The following is a 20,872-nucleotide window of genomic DNA, read 5'->3' as shown; positions in this document are numbered from 1 at the left end:
TTGGAATAGCTGGAGAGGGCAAAATTCCTTCCACAAAATGGAGATAAGGTTGAAGCTGGGAACTGCAAATTTATTTAAATTTAAAGCCTTTTTTTCATTCCCCATTACCTCCAATATGTTACAGAATCTAAGGGATATGTTTTTGATGTTGTCAGTTTGTTCATTACTGGACAGTTGTTTGTCATCCTAACAGCAACACAGAATTATAGAAAGTTAGAGCTCTCAGTGAGGCCATTCAGCCAATCGTGCGCGTGCTGACTTTTGAAAAAGCAGCCATGCATAGGCTTCTATCCCTGATGTTTGCAACCTAGTAAGTACCGCAACCTCGAGTATCTGTCCAAGGCCCTTTTGAACTGATTTATAGAAATAGCTTATGCCCTCATTTCAGTGAGCATCTTATATCCTGATAATCCTGAAAGGAAAAATTCTGTCCCCATCACCCGTCTAGATATTCTAACAGCGATTTTGTGACTTCTAATTTTTTGTCATTCAATAAACTGCAGTTCCTTTTTTTTCTCCATCAAACTTAAAATCCTCTTGAAAATCTGCATTGTTACTCATTAACCTTCTCTGCTCCCAGCAGGACAATCCTCATTTTTCAAACCTGTCTAAAGCCCTTCATGCCTGGTACCATCCTGGTGAATCTCGCTTATTCTTCTTCCTAGAGCTTTATACCTTTCTTGAACTTAAACTTATGGAGAGCCTCTAACGTAGAAAATTGTTGAAAAGGACCTCATAGACACTGCATGGGGATGGACATTTGATGGAAGTGTTGTAAGGCTGAAGCACTTTGCAATTATGTGATGTATTTCCACATCTTGATGAGGATTTTAAATATTCGTGTTGAGGAATCATGCCAGTGGAAGTTAATGAGAATGGAAGATTGGCAGATAAGATAAAGAGAGTTTATTAGTGCAATTACGAATTAAACAGTGAAAGTGTGAATCTTTTAGTGGTTGTAAACGGAGACCTAAAGACAGCAATGAGCAGTAATGGAGGTGAAGTGATCTTGGTGTGAGGTAGGAGTTTAGTATTTAATGCTCAGCTTTAAATCAAGTATAATGCCAAGGAAATGGTCAGTCTGATTTGAAAGCAATATACGGGAGGTGTATTGTCAGCAACCTGGTGTTAGATAGAGTTTCCCAAAGAAAGTTCCATTTGAAAACGCAGTCTTCACGAGTTCAGAATTGTTAGCTCCAGGATCGATTTAAACCACGGGAATGGTATCACAGAGAGGAAAATATACATATTTGAGACATATTTTATTCCTGTTAGAACCCGTGGAAAGGTGTCAAAAATGTACAGTTATCTTTCTTGATGGGGTAAAAAAGGAGGATAGGTTTAACATGGACGAACCCTGATTTAGTGATATCACTTTCGTGTCAACAGATGATGGGTTCAAACCCCACCCCAGGGACATCAGTGTTCTTTCTAGGCTTAACAGGTCAATAATAGCATTGAACACATGATGCAGTTGGGATGTCGGCTTGGAATTTTATCCTCGAGACAGAAATACGGGAGTTGGGAAAACTCTTATCTTGGCCATCCTACTTTTGGTGAAAGTTCCCTAAAGACAGGATTTTCATTACTGAAAGGGGTTTGTAGTCAGGCCAGCTGACCAGAAAAAAAATGGTCAAAAGCAGCTACAGGCTGCTGCATGCTAAGGTGAGTTGTTTAAAAGGATGCCTCAGTGCTGTGGGATTCTATTCCAGTTGTAAAAGTAAGGCCTCATCTCTCTCACCCTCTAGCCCCAAGCACTGCCACACTGTATTCACTTTATGCTCCCCACTCATTCCAAAGAATGTATCAAGCAGTTTGGCTGAGATCGCAGACGCTCATTAATGTGTTGAAGCACCGGAGCCCTAGCAAAATCATTCTTTGATTGACACCCGTAGCTATCTGATCTCTTCTGTCAATTGCACAATGCTTGTTGCACCCCAGAATTTCGAGAGGCAAGGGACAAAGATAAATGTGGTGGCCATCACTAAGGAGACAATGTTTCCACAAGTAGGAGAGACGAGGACCTGAGGACACAGCCTTGGAGTGAAGGGCAACCCTTTAGAACTGAGATAAGAATTTCTTCAGCTAGACAATGGTTAATCTGTGGAATTCATTGCCATAGAAGGCAGTGGAGGCCAACCTATTGAGTGTATGCAAGACAGAATTAGATAGGTCTTGTAAGGGGTTAAAAGATTAAAGGGAGAAGGTAGGAGAATGAGGTTTTAAATTAGCTGTGATCATATGGCAGAGCAGAGTTGATGGGCCAAATGATCTAATTCTGCTCCCATGTCTTATGGTTTTATCGCCTTTACTGACACAAAGGAATGAGTTTACGACAGTTTGCAGTTACTGCTATTAACAGTTTATGCAACCTGGATGGTGGTTGATATTGTTGACCTGGAGTAAAAACAGAATTTTAATGTGATTGGCAAATTATCAACAACTTATAAATTATATTTTAACACATCCTGCTGTCACTATAGGATTAATTTGGCCCGCTGCCAGGAAATTGCCATTGCTAAAAAGCGGAGGTTGGCCCACACCTCCCAAAACTGAATGTGATACGGTAAAGAGGAGCACCTCGCCCTATAATCTGTCAAAAAAAGTGCGAAAATGGTGTAACCTGGTGTTCAACAACTAGACAAAATAAATCCCTGAGACTCATTTTAAAATCAATAAGTAACAATTTATTTATCTAACACTAACAGTGAACAAAGTAACTTAACTATTAACAAACTATCTCAGCCCCCTCTACCTACTGTCTGTTCATGAACAAAACAAGATTCTAATGATATGCTGTTCCAATAAATAGAAGTCTCACTTGTATTAAAAAAAACTTAGTGTCTCAAAATTACAGCCAGGTAATGTGTCTTTCGGAATGTTCTGTGCCTACTCCATCGTTCCCCCCCCCCCCCCCCCCCCCCCCCGCAACCCCAGTCAGGAATACCTTCTCTAGTACTGTTGTGATTTAGATGGTGCTTTCTCGAATACATAGAGGAGGTTGTGAGAGCCAGAGATTCTGTCTTGAGAGCTAAGGGCTGTTAACACTGGCAAATGGCAGTTAGCTCTGGGGCTTTGACCAACTGCACCCTTCTTTTATACCCTTGATGACACATCAATATATCTTACAATAGGATTGCTCCTATGTTGTGAAAACCATCATATTTAAATTAGACAGATTTTTGCCTTCTAAGTGCCTGGTTCAAATTGATTAGCAAAATTCAAAACTTGTCTTCTTGGTAAAAACTATTGTTTTGGCCTGCTAACTGTACAGCCGTTTGATATAAATGTTTCAATTTGGGTGCTTTCTGTGTGCTTGCAAACTTTCAACCTGCTGCTCTCAAATATCCATTTTAAATATCTTTAAAAAAAGCTTATCATCTTTCAAAGGGACCATGTAATACTTTCCTCCCTAGCGTTTTACAAACCCCAAATTCTAACTTCATGCCTCCCAATCTACAAGCATTCTACCCAACTTTGCAACTGCAGGCAACCAAGGTATGCCTGTGACAGTGATGGAGCTGGCCAGGTTGGCACAGAATGTGGGCTTCCAACCAAAACCAGCACACACACCCTTAAATATTCCTGGTGAAAATTAGACAGGCTGGGTATTGGGGTTTGGAATTCCAGAGTTGGTCTTCCCGTCATTTTCTGTGGGGAAAATATGACCACGTTCTTTTTAAAAGGGAGAACAAAAGAACACCATTATTTAAATGGAGGAAAGCTGCACCCCAGAGGAACTTGTGCACAAAACACAGAAAGCTTGTACACAGTTGCTGCAGATAATCAGGAAGGCGAATAGAATGTCGACACTTATTTAAAGGGATTTGGAATATAAAAGTAGGAAAGTCTTGCTGCAATAGAACAAGGTGCTGGTGACCACATCTGGAGTACTGTGAGCAGTTTTTGCCCCCTTTTTTAATGAAAGATATTATTTCACTGGAGGCAGTTCAGAACCTAATCACTAGGATGATCCCTGGTGTGGAGGGGTTGACTCATGAGCAAAGGCTACGCTAGTTGGGACTCTACTCATTGAAAGAATGACTGGTGATCTTGTTGAACCGTATACATTCTTAAGGGGTGCTGAGTGGAGGTTTCCCCTCATGTGAGAGTCTAGAACCAGAGGGCATAGTCTCAGAATGAAGAGGTGTCAAATTAAAATTGAGATGAGGAGGAATTTCTCCTGAGACTTGTGAGCTTTTCGAACTCCTTGCCACAGACAGCTGAAGGAACAGAGATCTTGTGTGTATTTAACGCTGAAATAGACAGGTCCTTGATCAGTCGCGGAACAAATGGTTACGGGGAAAGAGTGGCTGTCAGATCAGCCATGATCCTATTGAATGGTGGAGCAGGTTAGCAGGACCGAACGGCCTACTGCTGTCCTTATTTTTCATGGTCTTGTGGTTGTCATCCTCCCTTGGAACCTTCTTGTCACCATGAAAATCCCGCTCATCGTCTTTCCAGACCATACCTGTCCCCTTCAATGGAGATAAATAATGTTCAAGTTCAAAGATGGGCAGAGCCATTTTTTCATTGTCATGGCCAATGAGCAGGGCTTTTTTTTGTTGTCATGGCCAATGTTTATCCCTCAAGCAGTATAACCAGAAACACATTATTAGGCTAACAATGGTATTACTGCTTCTGGGATATTGCTATAATGCAAATTAACTTCTCCAAAATTACTTCAGCTGCAAGTTGATTTGAGTTTATCTGGAAGTTATGGGAGATGCTAGATGACGGCTAAGATCTTCTTTCTTTTAAGCAATGGCATCTAATCATTTTTCTTTTTATTTGACTTTTGGGCAAATACTGATTTTTAAATTGTGATGTCAGAGGGATTGTGTTTCTGGTTTTAGAAACTAGATTTGCCAATTTGATTCTGATTTGATTTATTTATTGTCATATATACCTACCAAAAAAAATTGGGAGTATGCAGGTTGCATCGCACAGGGCTTGTGCTAGGCAAGATCAGCATTATTTGAAGTTAGAGAGTCATTCATCCGCCTGTTGGTGGCCAGGAAGAAGCTGTTCTTGAACCTGCTAATGCGTGTATTCAAGCTTCTGTATCTTCTGCCTGACTGAAGAGGTTGTAGGAGATCATTGCTGGGGTGCGACGGATCTTTGATGATATAGGCAGCCTTTCTTTTGGCAGCGAGCCCTTTTTCACTATTTAATGAAATCAGGAAATTGGGGAGGGACTTATGCGTAAGCAAATTGGCACTAAGCAGGTAGGGGTACGAGTGGTTTTAGCAAGCTTGAAGGTTGCTAAATACTCAGGCCCAGATTAAATGTATCCAAGACTGCTATGGGAAGCAAGGGAGGAGATTGCAATTTTCAAATCCTGTCTGGCCACAGGAAGGTACCAGAGGAGTGGTGGACAGCTAATATAATACCTTTATTCAAGAAGATTGGAAGTGATAAAACAGGAGACTATAGGCCAGTGAGTCTAACAGCAGTAGCAGGGAAATGCTTGGAAAAATTTCTGAGGGACCAGTTACAATCTCTTCCATTGGGCTGAAGATACAAAAGTTTAAACATCCGTACCAACAGATTCAAGAACAACTACTTCTCTGGTGTTGTTAAACTTCTGAGTCAACCTCTCAAATTTTAAATTTCATGTTGATCTTGCTGTTTGTGCACCTGCTCTGCAGCCATAGTATTATATTCCTCGCTCTGTACTATTAGCCTAACGCGCTTTGTTTGGTATGATCTGCCTGCACTACACGCAAAACAAAACTTTTCACTGCACCTAGGTACATATGGCAGTAATAAATCAAGTCAAATCAAAATTGCTGGTGTGGTAGATAGTGAGGCAGGCAATCTTAGATGGCAGGATGATATAGCCAGGCTGGTCAGATGAGCTGAACAATAGCAAATGTAATTTAGTCTGGAAGAGAGTAAGGCAAATGCACTTTAGGAAGATGAAGAAGGCAAGGGAGTACATGTTGAATGGTCGGGCCCTAGGAACACAGACGATCAGAGGCATCTAGGTATGCGTGTCCTTGATAGCAACAGGTTGATAAGGTGGTTAAGAAGGTATATGAGAGCTATTTTCTGATCAACCTGCTCAGATGCTATTCCGTGCCTCTGGAGATGGTGGGACATGAATGCATGACTAGTGGCTTAGAGGCAGGGACACTACCCATGTGCCACAAAAGCCCAAGGCTGATGGGACACTTGCCTTTATTGTTCAACACATTGAATACAAAAGCAAAGAGGTTACAATGGAGCTGTGTCTAATGTCAGGCCACAGTGGTGTACAGTGTGCACTTTTGGTTGCCACAACAAAGGGAGGATGTGATTGCAATGGAGAGGGCACAGGGGTTATTTACCAGGATCAAAAACAAGTTGCTGGAGAAGCTCAGCAAGTCTGGCAGCATCTGTGAAGAAAAGAATCAGAGTTAACTTTTCAGGTCCGGTGACTCTTCCACCTAACTGAATTCTGAGGAAGACTCACTGGAGCTCGAAATATTAACTCTGATTTTTCTTTTTATTTCACAGGTACTCCCAGACCTGCTGAGCTTTTCCAGCAACTTCTGTTCTTGTTCCTGATTTACAGCAGCCAGGATGTTTGCCAGGGCTGGAGCAAATCAGCTAGGAAAAGAAACTGGACAGACTGGGGTTGTTTTCCTTGGAACAGAGAGACTTCAAGCAGAATTGCTGATTACTTGAGTTTTCTGCTGGATGCCTCTCCAGTAGAAACCTGACCAATCAGAATCTACATGATATAATACTCATTTTGTGCTTCCCAAGCGACTGAACAGTCATTTAGCTCATTAAGTAACGACCGAAGATATTTAATCCAGCTGTAGAGAGCAGAACACTTAAAAAAAGGAGAGCAGCAAATTATGCATCCCAAGTAAATGGCGTGTTCAAATTCAGCGTTTTGAAGCACTGACCTTTTAATCTGAACTCAGACTAGTTGTCTTCGTATGTCAAATTAATCAGCCTCTGACCATGAAAATCAGATGGAAACCCAAATATGGAAATATTCCTAAATTCTGCACATTTTTCTGCTTAAACAGACTGAATTGAATCTTTGATTTAAGTTAGTTTAGCCTGAGTTTCTTTTCAGTATGAAGGAATGAATTCAAAAAAGGAAGTCTTGAGATTATTATTTTCCCTAGTAGCACATCTTGGCTTTTCGGCAATATACTGCTTATCTGTGTAACTGCACCTCAGCCAAGAACAGCTTGCATTTATGTAGTACCTTTAACGACTAAAAGAGTAACAATTTGCACACTTGATGGTATTCATGACCAACGTTTATGTTGAGTGCTATGATGGATCTTGTACTGTAAGATAATGCTACCAGCATTATATCAGTTAGTTGAGAAATTGTAATAGAACAGTTTACTGCACGAGAGGATGTCATTTGGCTTGTCATTTCTGTGCTGGCCGACTGAAGTTCACCCAGTGCCACTCCCCTGCCTTTTCCGTGTAACACAGCCCAGCAATAGCATGCTATCCCCAACCACTCACTGCCCCTCTGGATCCTGTTTCAACAACTGTAACTGATTTGTTGATTTTGCTTGATTGACATTTTTAAGTGATTTTTTTTCTGTTCATTTGAGGTCTCTGTTAATTCAGCAAAATTGAAAGAGTTAAATTGCTTGAAGTCCTGTTATGGGTACTTTAATGGTCTGTCTCAATGACACTTGTATAAAGTTGTAGAAACAGTTTTGTTTTTCAAAAGGTGATTTATGGTTGGGTGTTTATTTTTCACGACAGTTCCTCATTTTTGCACTGAGGTTCAGTGTAGACTTGTTGGGCCGAAGGGCCTGTTTCCACACTGTAGGGATTCAATTTTATTTTATTCTATTCTAAATCTTGAGTGGAGCCCGAGCACTGGCGTAGGCCATGTTGATTGAATTGCCTGTTTCAGTGCTATGCATCTCTATAATCTGATGTGCCGTATATACTTGAGTAAAAGTCAATCCCCTATTTTTGGCCAAAATTTTCCATATACCTCCTATAAAAGTTGCCCCTAGTTCCTCATAGTTAACAGATCAACATTTGCCATTGTTATTATGGGGCTCCTTGGTTATATACAAAGTGCATAGCAGGTTAAGAAGCATGGGAAGGCCATGAGTTGCCATTGAGTTGACATGGATAATTTGAGAGGCCGTGGAGAGTGGCTGGAAGGGAATGAGTTGACATGGAGCGTATAAGGGGTCATGGTGATGGATGGGAGAGGTATGGGTTTTGAATTTACTGTTCAAAAGAATCCAATTTCCACGTAATGATTCACTAGTCTTCAGAAGGGTCTTGAATCATGAGTGACCAAGAAACTGGCATGACACCAGAAAAGTATTAGGAGTTTAGGGGATGCCTCCTACCAATGAAGCCAGCCAGGTTGCGAGTGCAGTGTGTGGACATGCGACTCTCACCCTTATCCCACATTGCCAGAGCTAGCAATTATCATCAGTGTGGCAGGAATCCTAGAATGAGGTCTGTCCACCATCTTGATGGTTCTGGAGTCTTTCCATTTGTAAGATTTCAACTTAGCTTCCAACTTTAATGCCCAGTGCTACCATTATTTGAGTGGAAAACATGTTTTCTTGACACAGTCTCCTTGATGCATATAAAAACTCCACAAAGCTTCTAATTTTTTTCATACGGACCAAGACTAAAATATATTTAGGGTTGCCTGTTATAAATTGAGTGCACTTACACTCTGCCACAGGGATAAAATTTTATACTGGTCAAATAATTTGAAGGAAACCTAAATAATGTTGTTGTATCATTAAATTCCAGTCTTCATTCCTGTTTGACCAACAGAATTTAATAATGCTTTCATTCTAAAACTGATGCATAGAGGTCAGCTTTCTTCAAGAATGGTAAAGGTAGACTTGAGGGACTCTGAATAAATAATTTAAATCTTTCATCCACCATTCTTTCAGTATAAGGAGAATGATTAAGGGAATGTCTAAAAGTCAGAAGCTATAATGACAGTGACTCGGTATTTGAACAGTTGTGTTTTGTAAGGTGAAAGGCAGAGTAGTGTGTCTAATGACCTTAGTTTTCTCTTCACAATGGTTTTAAGCATCTAGGTAGAATGGCCAATCAGCAAAAAATAATAAGAGGACAAAAAATGACATTGAGACCCAGTAACCTTGATTTCTATGAAAGTATTTTCTGTATCAAAATTTGATTTCTTCATTTTAAAAGTTTTAATTTCCCAGGAGGTGCAGCAAAAATGAAAATGCATTTTGCTGTCATGGTGCCTGTGAACGTTTGCTCTTTCCCATGTTTATATATCATCATCTCTGATGTAGTAAAGGCTTTGTAGCTGACTTTCTGTTTAAATATAACCAGTGATTATTGACAGCTTATCACTCAGCTGTGATACTGCTTAACAGTAAAAATCAAATCAGTACACACTAGCATGCAGCAACTTATTAGTAAAATAACTATTATCAATAGCTGCCCCAGTATTCTTTTACTGAAATAAAGTGCTGCCACAGTGCCTTAATTAGTTCTTCCATTTCGGCCTGTGTCGAAGAAAGCAAGTGGTTTTTCATGACTTAACAGATTATTTCACCTTCGGAGTCCTGGTGTCAATGTGATTAATGTGAAATAATGAGATAATGGTTAGGAATTATAGAATTTAGAATGTTATTGTGGGAAACAGGGTAGATAGAAAGTATTTCCACTGATTGGGAAGTCCAGGATGACGGCTTAAGAATTGAAGCCAGATCTTTCACGACTGAAGTTAGGAAAGCCATTTGTATGTGCAGGGTGATGAAAGTTTGGAAATCTTGTTCACAAATCAGAGTTGATGCTACATGGGTGCCCAAGTGACACAGTTGGGAGTGTTCCAAGTGCTCCAGGATTTGTTGCTCCCAAAGAACCCAGCCAATGGTGCAGGCAAACCAGATTACAGTGCAGAGGATGCGCTTCTGTCCTTTGCATCTGGGATGACAGGCAGCAGATTTCTAATGTTCCCAGACACGGTAATGCTTGGGGGTGAAGAAAGCCGTACAGCAGTAAAAACATCCACCAAACCTGAGGAATGACGAAGAGTGACAACCCCATGTAACATGGAAACAGCCAAAATAGAGATTGATGCTAGATGAGTTGTTCATTTAAATCTGAGATTGATCAATTTTAGTCAACCAAATGCAGTAAGCAAAATGGAGCTGGGCTAAGTAGAGTTAGGTCACAGATCAACCACGATTTCATTGTATATTGAAACAGGCTTGAGGGGTTAAATATTCTACTTGCTTTTATAACCGACTAATGCATCGTGCCATCAGCTATGTTGGCTGGATATTGTGTTTAATTGTGTTGTAATGGAATTCTAATCAAGTTTCTGAGCCTCGAGTCTTTAATGATTTTTATAGTGGAATGATTGACAATGCAAACAGTTGTAATTTAGCTTTAATGTGGGGAAAATTGTTTTGAAGATTTTTTAAATGGGGGATTAAGTACTGAAAATTGTTCCTATGTTTGGTTAATTTAGAAAGAATTTTAAAGAGTTTTATTCCAATAATAGTCTTTATGCACAGATTATTAAAATAACGCTCTCATTATTCTTTTCTTTATGTCTAGGCTCACAAACGTTCTGAAAGTAATGAGCTAGCAGTCATTGATCAATTGGTCAGGAAATTACTGATCATCATTGCTCGTCCAGCTCGATTGTTGGAATGTCTTGTAAGTCCTTTTTCACAAAAGTAAAGGTATGCATGTGGCAAATAGTCAAAATGATGATGTATATAATCTGAAGTGATACTGTAGAGACTATATATCTCACAAGCAATTTGTCATATAAGTACGCGATACATTTGAAAGTTATTTACGCAGGGATGAACAATATACATTTGGGCTAGCTGATTCTAACAGTTAATACACAAGAGACATACTTTGAGAATATGATTTAATATATCTGTTGACCTGCAGAGTTTGTTTTTGAAGCATGGTGACATTTTTGTTCCCATAAACTTTGCACAGAGGAATACATTTGAGATATTAGAGGATATTAAAGCATTGACTGAGATAAATTTTATTATTATTCCAGGAATTTGATCCAGAAGAATTCTATCACTTGTTGGAAGCAGCAGAAGGACATGCTAAAGAAGGGCAAGGCATTAAATCCGACATTCCCCGTTATATTATCAGTCAGTTGGGCCTTACTAGAGATCCCTTAGAGGGTGAGTGATCATTTTAATTGTGTCACTTGCAAATTGTAATTTTCTTCTCCGAGTGCTTAGTCAAGCGTGGAATAAAAATTACCAGAAAAGTGTAGCAATGACATAATGCTCCTGGCATACCTAGAAAACAACATTCACTCTCTTTGCTACTGACACACAGTCACGTTGTATGTACTATCTGCATAAAGTGTTGCAGCAGTTCGCCATGGCTTCTTCAATCTGCCAAGCCTGTAACTCTTCCCACTTAGAAGGACAATGGCGTCAAATGCATGTCAATGCCACCATCTTCAAACCACATACCATGCTGATTTGGAACAAACCTGCTGTTCCTTCACTATTACTGGGCGAAATCTGTCTTTCTGACAGAAATGCCAGTATATCTACGCTCCAGAAACAGCAGTGGTTCAAGGTGACAACTTACCACCACCACCTTTAAGAGTAATTGGGGTGAGCAATAAATGTTGTATAGCCAGTGATGCCCCATTCCATGAATGAATTTTTCAAAATGGCTTCTTTCTCACAAATCTTAAAAGTGACTAATTAAAAATTATCCTTATTAAAAGATTATTAAAACGTTGCTGTTGTGTATATATTGATGCTTTTCATCATGTTTGATGTTTGAAACAATCCTTTTTTGAATGTATTGAATAAGCCATCACTAGTTAGTCAAAATTAATTTGAATCTGTGTTTTGGGAAATTTTGTATTGTAGAGTTGAGTTATTTTAAAGCAGAGTTAAAGTTTTGGGATGCTTTTGGGATGTTCTTCCATACCTAGCACTTGGTGTGAAATATAATCTCTTGAAAATACCACTGAACAAAAAAAGCTTTCATTTTGAATTGGATGTGTAAATGTGTTTAAGAAAGCAGAGAAAGCATTATTTATTTACTTGCCTGTGAGTTATGAATAAATTAGCATATAACTAATAACAGAAGCACTTTTCTGACAGAATATGCATTAGGAGGCTGTACGTGTTATTTAAAGCTTTCTTATCCTTGCTCAGGTACCATGCATCTGCTCTACATTAATTTGTTCTTGCCCTGTTCATTTGGCACAGTATGACCATCAGTGACACTCATTTTTACTTGCCTTGCTGGTCTATTAAGCCCCAAATGCAGCAGCAGTCGCACATTAAAAACAGTCATTAAAAAGGCATTTGAGCATCTAATTGGAACCCATCTAATTAAACAAATGTTTCTGTATCTCTCAAATCTTACAGAAAATTGTGAGATCTAAAGTATGTTAAATTCTTCAAGACACTTCAGCCAATTCAATATGTCTACTTTTTTTTTTAAGATCAGTTGTTCCTGCAAGTTGGATGTTTGGTCACACTGTAGTCAGCACTGCTGATGGGAGATCGTGCCGTATAAATTAAAATTTCCTTCCTCTTGACCATTAAAAAATAGCTTTGTAACCTATTAGGCACCAGTGACTGCATCACAGATGGGTTCTCCAGAAGGAAGTTTTATTTTTCTGTTGTTCTCAGCAGTTTTTCTATCATGGGCCTTGAGAAATAGTTCGTTTGAGTACAAAGGACAGATGCTCGGCTGGTTCACAAACATGTTAAAAGTCTCAGCAGTCATTGTAGCTACTTCATTGACCCACTGTTCAGTTTGAGGATTGTACCAGTTACTAACAACCGCTTTGAGTTGTGAATAATTTAAAGGTCTCAGACAATTAGTGAAATCAGGTAAAACAATCCCAAACAGTATGGCGAAAGCACAGATTGCCGTGCCAAGCACTAAATGGAAGTGTGGCAGGCTCACACAACTGGTCTAGATATAGCAAAGTACAGAGTTTGTTATAATCAGAATGAATAAGACAGTGATATTAGTAAAAGGAAGATAAAGCGAATAACACTTCTGGTCACCTGCAGCATACTATTAAGCTGTCAAGGAAAATTCCAATCTTTAGCAACTTGTTTCACAATATTTATTACTTTTGGTTAATTTTAATGAGTGGCCTTTTCCCCTTGAATCAACTTTTGTTTTCCCTAATCGGTAACTTTTTTTCTTTCTCAAAAGAAATGGCCCAGTTGGCTAGCTATGATAGTGGAACAGCAGAAACTCCTGAAACTGATGACTCAGTGGGTGTAAGTATATTTGCTGTACCGGTCGTCACTTAAATAGTATAGATCTCCAGACTTGTGCAACTTGTCAACGTTTCTTTATTGCATTTTGTTGATACCTAAAGCTATCCCGGCACAATTTATGCAATTATTCAGGTTTTGAAGTGGCTATCCTTAGAAATGTGACTATCACACAAGATAGGTTCAGGTCATGAAAGAGAAGAAAATTGTGAAGAGGAAATAAGGGAGCTACACATTGATGCAGACAGATTAAGGGACCTAAGGCGCAAATTTTTCCACACAGTGAGGGTGGTGAGTGTATGAAATAAACTTCCATAGGAAGTGGTGGAGGCTGGTAGAGTTACAACATTTAAAAGACATCTGGATGGGTATATGAATAGAAGGTTTTGGAGGGATATGGGCCAAATGCTGGCACATGAGACTAGATTTACTTAGCATATCTGATTGGCATGGACACATTGGACCGAAGGATCTGCTTCCACGCTGTGTATCTGTCTGAGTCGATGATTCGGAGTGGGAAAAATCCAGGAAAATGTGAAGTTCACTATTTCTAGAGGCATGTGTTTTGTATATATCTAGTTTGTTCACATCTGTTATATTTGTTTTGCCATGAAGTTGTTGTTGGTGACAGATTCATGTATTCTGATTGGACACTTATCCTTTGATTATTAACCAGATTTAAAGTAGGTACATTTGGAAAGGTATCAGACTGGAAAGTAGCAAGTGTAACCACTCTATTCACGAAGGGAGTGAAGCAGAAAACAGTGGTGAAGAAAAGCCCCATTAGCTTGATATATGTCATTGGGAATCATTAAAGAGGTTATCATTGGGCACTTTGAAACTTTCAAGGTACTCTGGAAGAGTTAGTGTGGCTTTGTGTAACCAATTTTTTGGAATTCATTGACATTTGACACTGGCACTATGGATAAAGGGAAGTCCATTAATGAACTGTATTTGGATTTCCAGAAGATATTTCACAAGGTATCACACAATAGGTTGATGTGCAAAACAAGATGTCCCTAGTAGACGGGTGAAGTACAGCAAACCTTCTATTGACCAGCATCTATTGGACCGAGAACGTACCAGTCAATCAAATATTCTGGATAATTAAGAGGCCCACATAATGTAAAAACACATGCCATGTAATAGAAAAGAATTGCAGACGGTATACACATCACTGTTATACATTATTTACAGCATAAATCACGTAAATAAAAATGCAGCTTTTCCTACACAAAGCTTGCTGGCAGAGAGTCTTCACGCTTGCACCCTCAGTTGACTACTGTGACATCGTGGAGATCACGATAACACAGTAACCTTCTGGTATTTGAGGTATGTAATTTTTTGCTGGTTTATCAAGACTGCCGGTTAAAACAAAGTTTCCAGTACTAGAATAGTTAGATTTATTGGCTGACTGGCTGAAAACAGAGCTTGCATAAATGGATCTTTTACTGATTGGTGGGAATGGAATCCTGGAGGAGTCAGTGCGAGACCATTCAACCTGTATACTCTCTATCAATTACTTAGATGAGGGGATTGAAGGTATGTTGGCTGAATTCGCAGATGACACATAAATAGAGGGGAAAGTATGTTGCAAAAATGAAATAACAAGGACTGAAGTAGTGAGGCCAAAATCTGGCAGATGGAGAATAATGTCAGAAAATGCGAAGTTGTTCACTTTGGCGGGAAGGACAAAAAAATTGCTTAAACAGAAGCGCTACAGAATTCTGCGGTACAGTGGGATCTAGGTGTTCTTGTACCTGAATCACAAGAAGTTAGTTTGCAGGTATAGCAAGTGAATAAGAGGCTAATGGAATGTGAAAGGAATTGAACGTAAAATAAAAAATGAAATAAAACAAAGAACTGCAGATGTTGGAGAGCTGAAACAAAACCAGAAATTGCTGATGACGCTCAGCAGGTCTGGCAGCTTCTGTGGGGAGAAAGCAGTGTGAATGTTTCTCAACCAGTGACACTTCATCAGAACTGGCAATATTTCATGGCAGCAGGAGTCACAAGACTGAAAAAGTTAACAAAGTGTGGAGCTGGATGAACACAGTAGGCCAAGCAGCATCAGAGGAGCACAAAATCTGACGTTTTGTCAGCTTTTGTGCTCCTAAGATGCTGCTTGGCCTGCTGTGTTCATCCAGCCTCACACTTTGTTATCTCGGATTCTCCAGCATCTGCAGTTCCCATTATCTCTGAAAAAGTTAACACTGCTTTCCTCCTGCACTTGCTCCCACACCTGCTCAATGTCTCTTGCAATTTCTGTTTTAAAATAAAATTAACAATATTATATTTTAATTATGCTGGACATTGGTGAGAGTTCACCTTGAATACTCTGCAGATTTTGTCTCCTGTGTTTAACAAAGGATGTAAGTACATTAGAGGTAGTTCAAAGAAGATTTTATATCAATCTGAGATCATTCTGATTCAGATTAATATCTGGAATGTTAGGTTGTGTTATGATGTAAAGGTACAGTCTGGCCTTGTTCCCACTGGAATTTGGAAGAATGAACAATGATTTGATTGAAATTTCTAAAATCCTAAGTTGCCTTGACAAGATGAATGAGGAAACGATGTTCCTTCTTTGGGTAAGTCCGAAACTAGGGGTCACTGTTTTAAAACTGAGTGCTGCCCTATGATGCAGAGTTAAGGGGAATATTTTTCTTCGAGAGCTGAGAGACTTTGGAGCTCCCTTCTTTAGAAGGCATTGGAGGGAGTGTTTTTCAACATTTTAAGATGAAGGTAGAGAAATTCTTGTTAGGAAATGGAATCAAATGCTATCAGGGTATAAGGGAATATTGAATTTGGAAAGCAAACAGTTCAGCTCTGTTGCACTTGAATAGCAGATTAGGCTTGTCCACCAGGACAACAACATAGACATATATAATCGCACCAAAGACTAAAGGAATGAATGTCCCACTTTCATTCAACTGTGGGGGTGCATCTGTGAAGTCGTGACTGATACCGCTGTCGATATAACTCAGCAAATCATGCACCAGACAGTTCATTGAGAGATGACAGGCAAACCAGATTGAGTATCTTGTCTTATCACAGACCTTGACAGTAGCATCCTGAGACATCTGTAGCTTCGCAGGCAGCTTCTGAGTCCTGAAGACCACTGGGTGAAGCCTGCTGCTGTGAGATGTTGGAAAGGGAGTTTTTGGAAGCAGGAGACATCTCGGCTTTCGGTAGCTAGTCCCGTGCCCCTCCGTAAATACCTCTAGTTGTCACCATCGTAACCTGACAGGCAGGTTGCCCTTGTTTCTCAACTGGGTCCCTAGCCACCTCTCTCATCTGCCAGAAAGGCCAGTAATCAGGGAGGGGGCAAGTTGTGTCCTTAAATGGTTATTAATTGATCACCAATGGGCCTTAATTTCTGGTGAGTCAAGGAAATCCCAAATGGACCTATTCACCCTGCACTTAGGTGATGAGGTGGTAAGCAGGTGTAGAGTATCTCAATGGGGCCAACTTGCCCATTGTTATGAAAAAGAGTCAGTGTGTCGGAAACATTAATTCTGCTTTCTCTTCACAGTTGCTGCCAGACCTACTGAGTTTCTCCAAAAATTTCTGTTTTTATTGCCCCATTATTTACTCCTCTGTTCACCTCCAGAAAGGGGAAACCAGTGGCCTGAGTTTCTTACAGCTTCCAACATCTGATTGATTGTTCTTGTACGTGGACTCAAGTTCAGTCCCTCTTTTTCAACAGCACTGATGTCCCATGATTTAAGCATTAGAACAAAAGCATTGAAATTCAAACACACTTGTTCAATGTTGCCTCTATTTGATGAACATAACAAATTGTCACTTAAAACAGACTTATTTTGAAATATTGACTGAATTAATTTTTCAAGGAAAGCCTAGCTAAAGTTAGATAATGTTGTGTTAACGTAACAGATGAAAAGCCGTCAGATGTCATGAAATAGTTTTTCAGCATTAGAGATAAATGCAATGTTTCAAGAATTTTCTGATACCATAATTCTTTCAGAAGTTTAAAATTAAATACATTCTTCCTTTGCAGACCTTTAGTCCTTCAGTTCAAGGGAGGCAAAAGCCACGTGAAATTGACTTTGAGACTATGAAGCTGATCAGCAATGGAGCCTATGGGTGAGTGTCGTGGTTAAAGTCAACTAGCTTCCATTTTTAATTTCACACTGGAAAAAGCAATCATCTGTGTACCCTGTTTGCAACAGTGAATTATTAGCCTGGAAAAGGAGAGTGTTCATTTCATGATTCCCTGAGATTATTGTGAGTTGATACTGTGCAGCTTCAGGAAGCACATCAGCATTACTTTCAATGGTTAAAATATTGCTGAGCTTAGTTTAAAATCATGGAATTTTTTTGAAAAAAAAAGTTTACCTTCTGCAGCACAGTTAGTTGAATGTATTGTCATTATGGCCTTTTGAGGCTCTGTGAATGGGATCTCAATTTCTGGGCCAAAAGCTCTGGGTTCGAGACCACTGACAAGACTTGTTGGCCAGGAAAGCTGCATTGGTCATGTGGCCGAGCAGGTCAATTGCTCGCGTGTAAATCCTGGTGGCAAGCAGTCACCTGCTCAGCTATCCTCCCAAATGGCAGCCACTGTATTATTTCATCTATAAAAGTTGTCCAACTGAGGAAGTCTGTGGCCCAAGCCCCCAGAATCATTTTGGGACAAAACATCAACAGACAGTATGTTGATTTTGATTGCATCTGTATACTTCAGGATTCAAAATTAAGTATAATGAACTGTATTCATTTGTCCCTTGATAATTGTACTTCATCCCCAGTTGAATCATCTAACTGTCCTGACATTCTTATCAGTGATGTACAGACTCGAGGACTAACTGTTCCTTCTATTTCTTCAGAGCTGTGTATTTGGTTCGTCACAAGGAAACCAAACAAAGATTTGCCATGAAGAAAATAAACAAACAGAACTTAATCCTTAGAAATCAGATCCAACAAGCATTTGTAGAGAGAGATATCCTGACTTTCGCAGAAAATCCATTTGTTGTTAGCATGTACTGTTCCTTTGAAACCAAGCGCCATTTGTGTATGGTCATGGAATATGTAGAAGGTGATGTACTCACTTTTAATTAAAGTTTTTGTTTGTCTCTGGGAAGACCTATTCTTGCTCAATGTAGCGTTCTCACCAATTAAATCTTTGGTAACTGAAGAATAATTGTTTGTGAATTTATAGGTGGAGATTGTGCTACGCTGTTGAAAAATATGGGCCCCTTACCAGTAGACATGGCTCGAATGTATTTTGCAGAGACAGTTCTTGCTTTGGAATATCTGCACAATTATGGAATTGTACACCGAGATCTGAAACCAGATAAGTATGTAAATGTAAACGATGTTGCCTACAGAATCAATTATTTTAAGTTAGTTAAAAGTTTGCAGATCAAGATCTCTAGTACAGCATTTGACTGCACATGCAAAGTTTTACTTTAATAAATGGTTTGCTCTTTGTTGTTGCACTTTGTATCTTACCTAAAACTTCCGATGAGATGAAATAAGTTATGAAGTGCATGTTTAAGATTATTAACAAGAATGTTTTGAAGGTTGATGAAGAAATCTGAGTGCCAGGGCATTAAGAGATCTTAAGTTATGGGTCTTCAGTGCATGCCACTTTCCCTTTTGAAAACATTGTATTAGACCCTCTTCATTGAAAACCATTAATTGTCACCAGCGGTACTGACATCTACTGGTGGATTCCAATAAAACATGGAAGGGATTAAATGGGTAAAGGCCTGTTGATTTGAAGCAAACTAATATGTTAGTAAATTGGTTTGAGATGACTGTAATGTGTGCTATACGGACTTGATTGTGTTCCAGATGGCAGTGGCTCTATCCAAATGTTTCATACTAGAAGTTGTTGCAGTTGTGCAATTGTGGGACATGTGATTTTTTATTAATACAAGGAAGTGCTTTAAGCAGGAGGTTTTTTCTAATTCTCAGTTTGCCAGGGACTTCCAAAGGCAAGAAGGATGTAGAATTATTGAATGAAGAGTCAAAGGAGGGAAACCAACAGAGGGCTGTGAAGCTGATTCCGGTACAGCAGGGCTGAATAAAATTTGTCCATGTAGGATTTTAGTGACTGGAGCAGAACATGAGAACTGTTGGGGGACAGGATAGATGTCAGTGCCATATGTTATAGGGATGGAGAATTTCCTTTCAACATTGTTCAATTGTTGAGCATTGGGTTCAGGGGCCACAAAGCCTAACTTCACATTATTGGTGTTGAATGAAATTGGGGCATTTGGAAAGCCTTTTTTGAAATTAAGCTGTAAAAATGCCAAAATAAAAATTGGACAGAATATTTTCTAAAATTAGGCATTGTTATTATCAATTCTAGGATGACATTTTTAAAAAAAACCTCAGGAAGAATTGGCAAAGTTTCTGAGAGTATGTCAATGTGTTGAACAGCACCTCTCCCCCCCCCCCCCCCCCCCCTCCCGATAACAAAATGTGAAGCTGGATGAACACAGCAGGCCAAGCAGCATCTTAGGAACATAAAAGCTGACGTTTCAGGCCTAGACCCTTCTTCAGAGAATGGGAAGGGGAGAGGGTTCTGAAATAAATAGGGAGAGAGGAGGAGGCAGACTGAAGATGGATAGAGGAGAAGATAGGTGGGGAGGTAAGGAGAGGATAGGTCAGTCCAGGGAGGACTGACAGGTCAAGGAGGTGGGATGAGGTTAATAGGTAGGAAATGGAGGTGCGGCTTGAGGTGGGGGGAAGGGATGGGTGAGAAGAAGAACAGGTTAGGGAGGCAGAGACAGGCTGGGCTGGTTGTGTGATGCAGTGGGGGGAGGGGACGAACTGGGCTGGTTTTGGGATGCGGTGGGGGAAGGGGAGATTTTGAAGCTGGTGAAGCCCACATTGATACCATTGGGCTGCAGGGTTCCCAAGCGGAATATGAGTTGCTGTTCCTGCAACCTTCGGGTGGCATCATTGTGGCACTGCAGGAGGCCCATGATGAACATGTCGTCTAAGGAATGGGAGAGGGAGTTAAAATGGTTCGCGACTGGGAGGTGCAGTTGTTTATTGCGAACCGAGCGGAGGTGTTCTGCAAAGTGGTCCCCAAGCCTCCGCTTGGTTTCCCCAATGTAGAGGAAGCCACACCGGGTACAGTGGACACAGTATACCACATGTATAGGTAATTTTACAAAGTTGTTTGGAATTCTCATCCCTCAAGTTCTTGAGGCTGACAGCCAATTGAACATTTCTGAATGAAGATTGATGGATTCTGATGGAGCAACGATGGCTCAGGTAGAGAATCAAAGCAGGTAGATGAGGTTGACAGAGACCAACCATGATCTAACTGAATGACAGAATAAAGGAGCAGCAATAGGTCAGTGTTACACTGAGCTTTCAGTTCAGCACAAGAGACAGCATCTGATTAATGGAGCAGCCACTGCCATCTCACATGGATGCAACAGATGTATAAATGGCAATATAAATCTGTAGTGCCAAGATGTATCATATCTATGTGACAGTTGCGCATTCTGATGCGTGACAGTATGCTTTGCTGTAATGTAGTAGAAATGGACAATCTGTAAATGATGACTGGAATGGAAAAAAGGATTCCGAAAGCAAGCACTTTTTATAAAAACAATCCTCATTTACATCTAGTCGAGCAAGATCTAATT

The 20,872-nt window shown here is 39.9% G+C and overlaps 1 protein-coding gene across 13 annotated transcripts in view; it reads left to right on the top strand.

The window, feature by feature from the left end:
• The window catches only part of LOC125450809 (microtubule-associated serine/threonine-protein kinase 4-like), a 457,413-nt gene that overhangs the window by 375,911 nt on the left and 60,630 nt on the right, over nucleotides 1-20,872 (top strand). For all 13 annotated transcript variants that reach the window (XM_059644830.1, XM_048527021.2, XM_059644829.1 and 10 more), the window contains 6 exons: nucleotides 10,555-10,656; nucleotides 11,021-11,153; nucleotides 13,177-13,244; nucleotides 17,263-17,348; nucleotides 18,089-18,297; nucleotides 18,421-18,559. In XM_059644830.1, the coding sequence (XP_059500813.1) occupies nucleotides 10,555-10,656; nucleotides 11,021-11,153; nucleotides 13,177-13,244; nucleotides 17,263-17,348; nucleotides 18,089-18,297; nucleotides 18,421-18,559 (737 nt within the window). The remainder of the gene's footprint in view (nucleotides 1-10,554; nucleotides 10,657-11,020; nucleotides 11,154-13,176; nucleotides 13,245-17,262; nucleotides 17,349-18,088; nucleotides 18,298-18,420; nucleotides 18,560-20,872) is intronic.

The sequence above is a fragment of the Stegostoma tigrinum genome, chromosome 3, assembly GCF_030684315.1.
Source record: "Stegostoma tigrinum isolate sSteTig4 chromosome 3, sSteTig4.hap1, whole genome shotgun sequence".
Taxonomy (NCBI): domain Eukaryota; kingdom Metazoa; phylum Chordata; class Chondrichthyes; order Orectolobiformes; family Stegostomatidae; genus Stegostoma; species Stegostoma tigrinum.
This window is presented reverse-complemented; position numbering and strand designations above follow the sequence as displayed.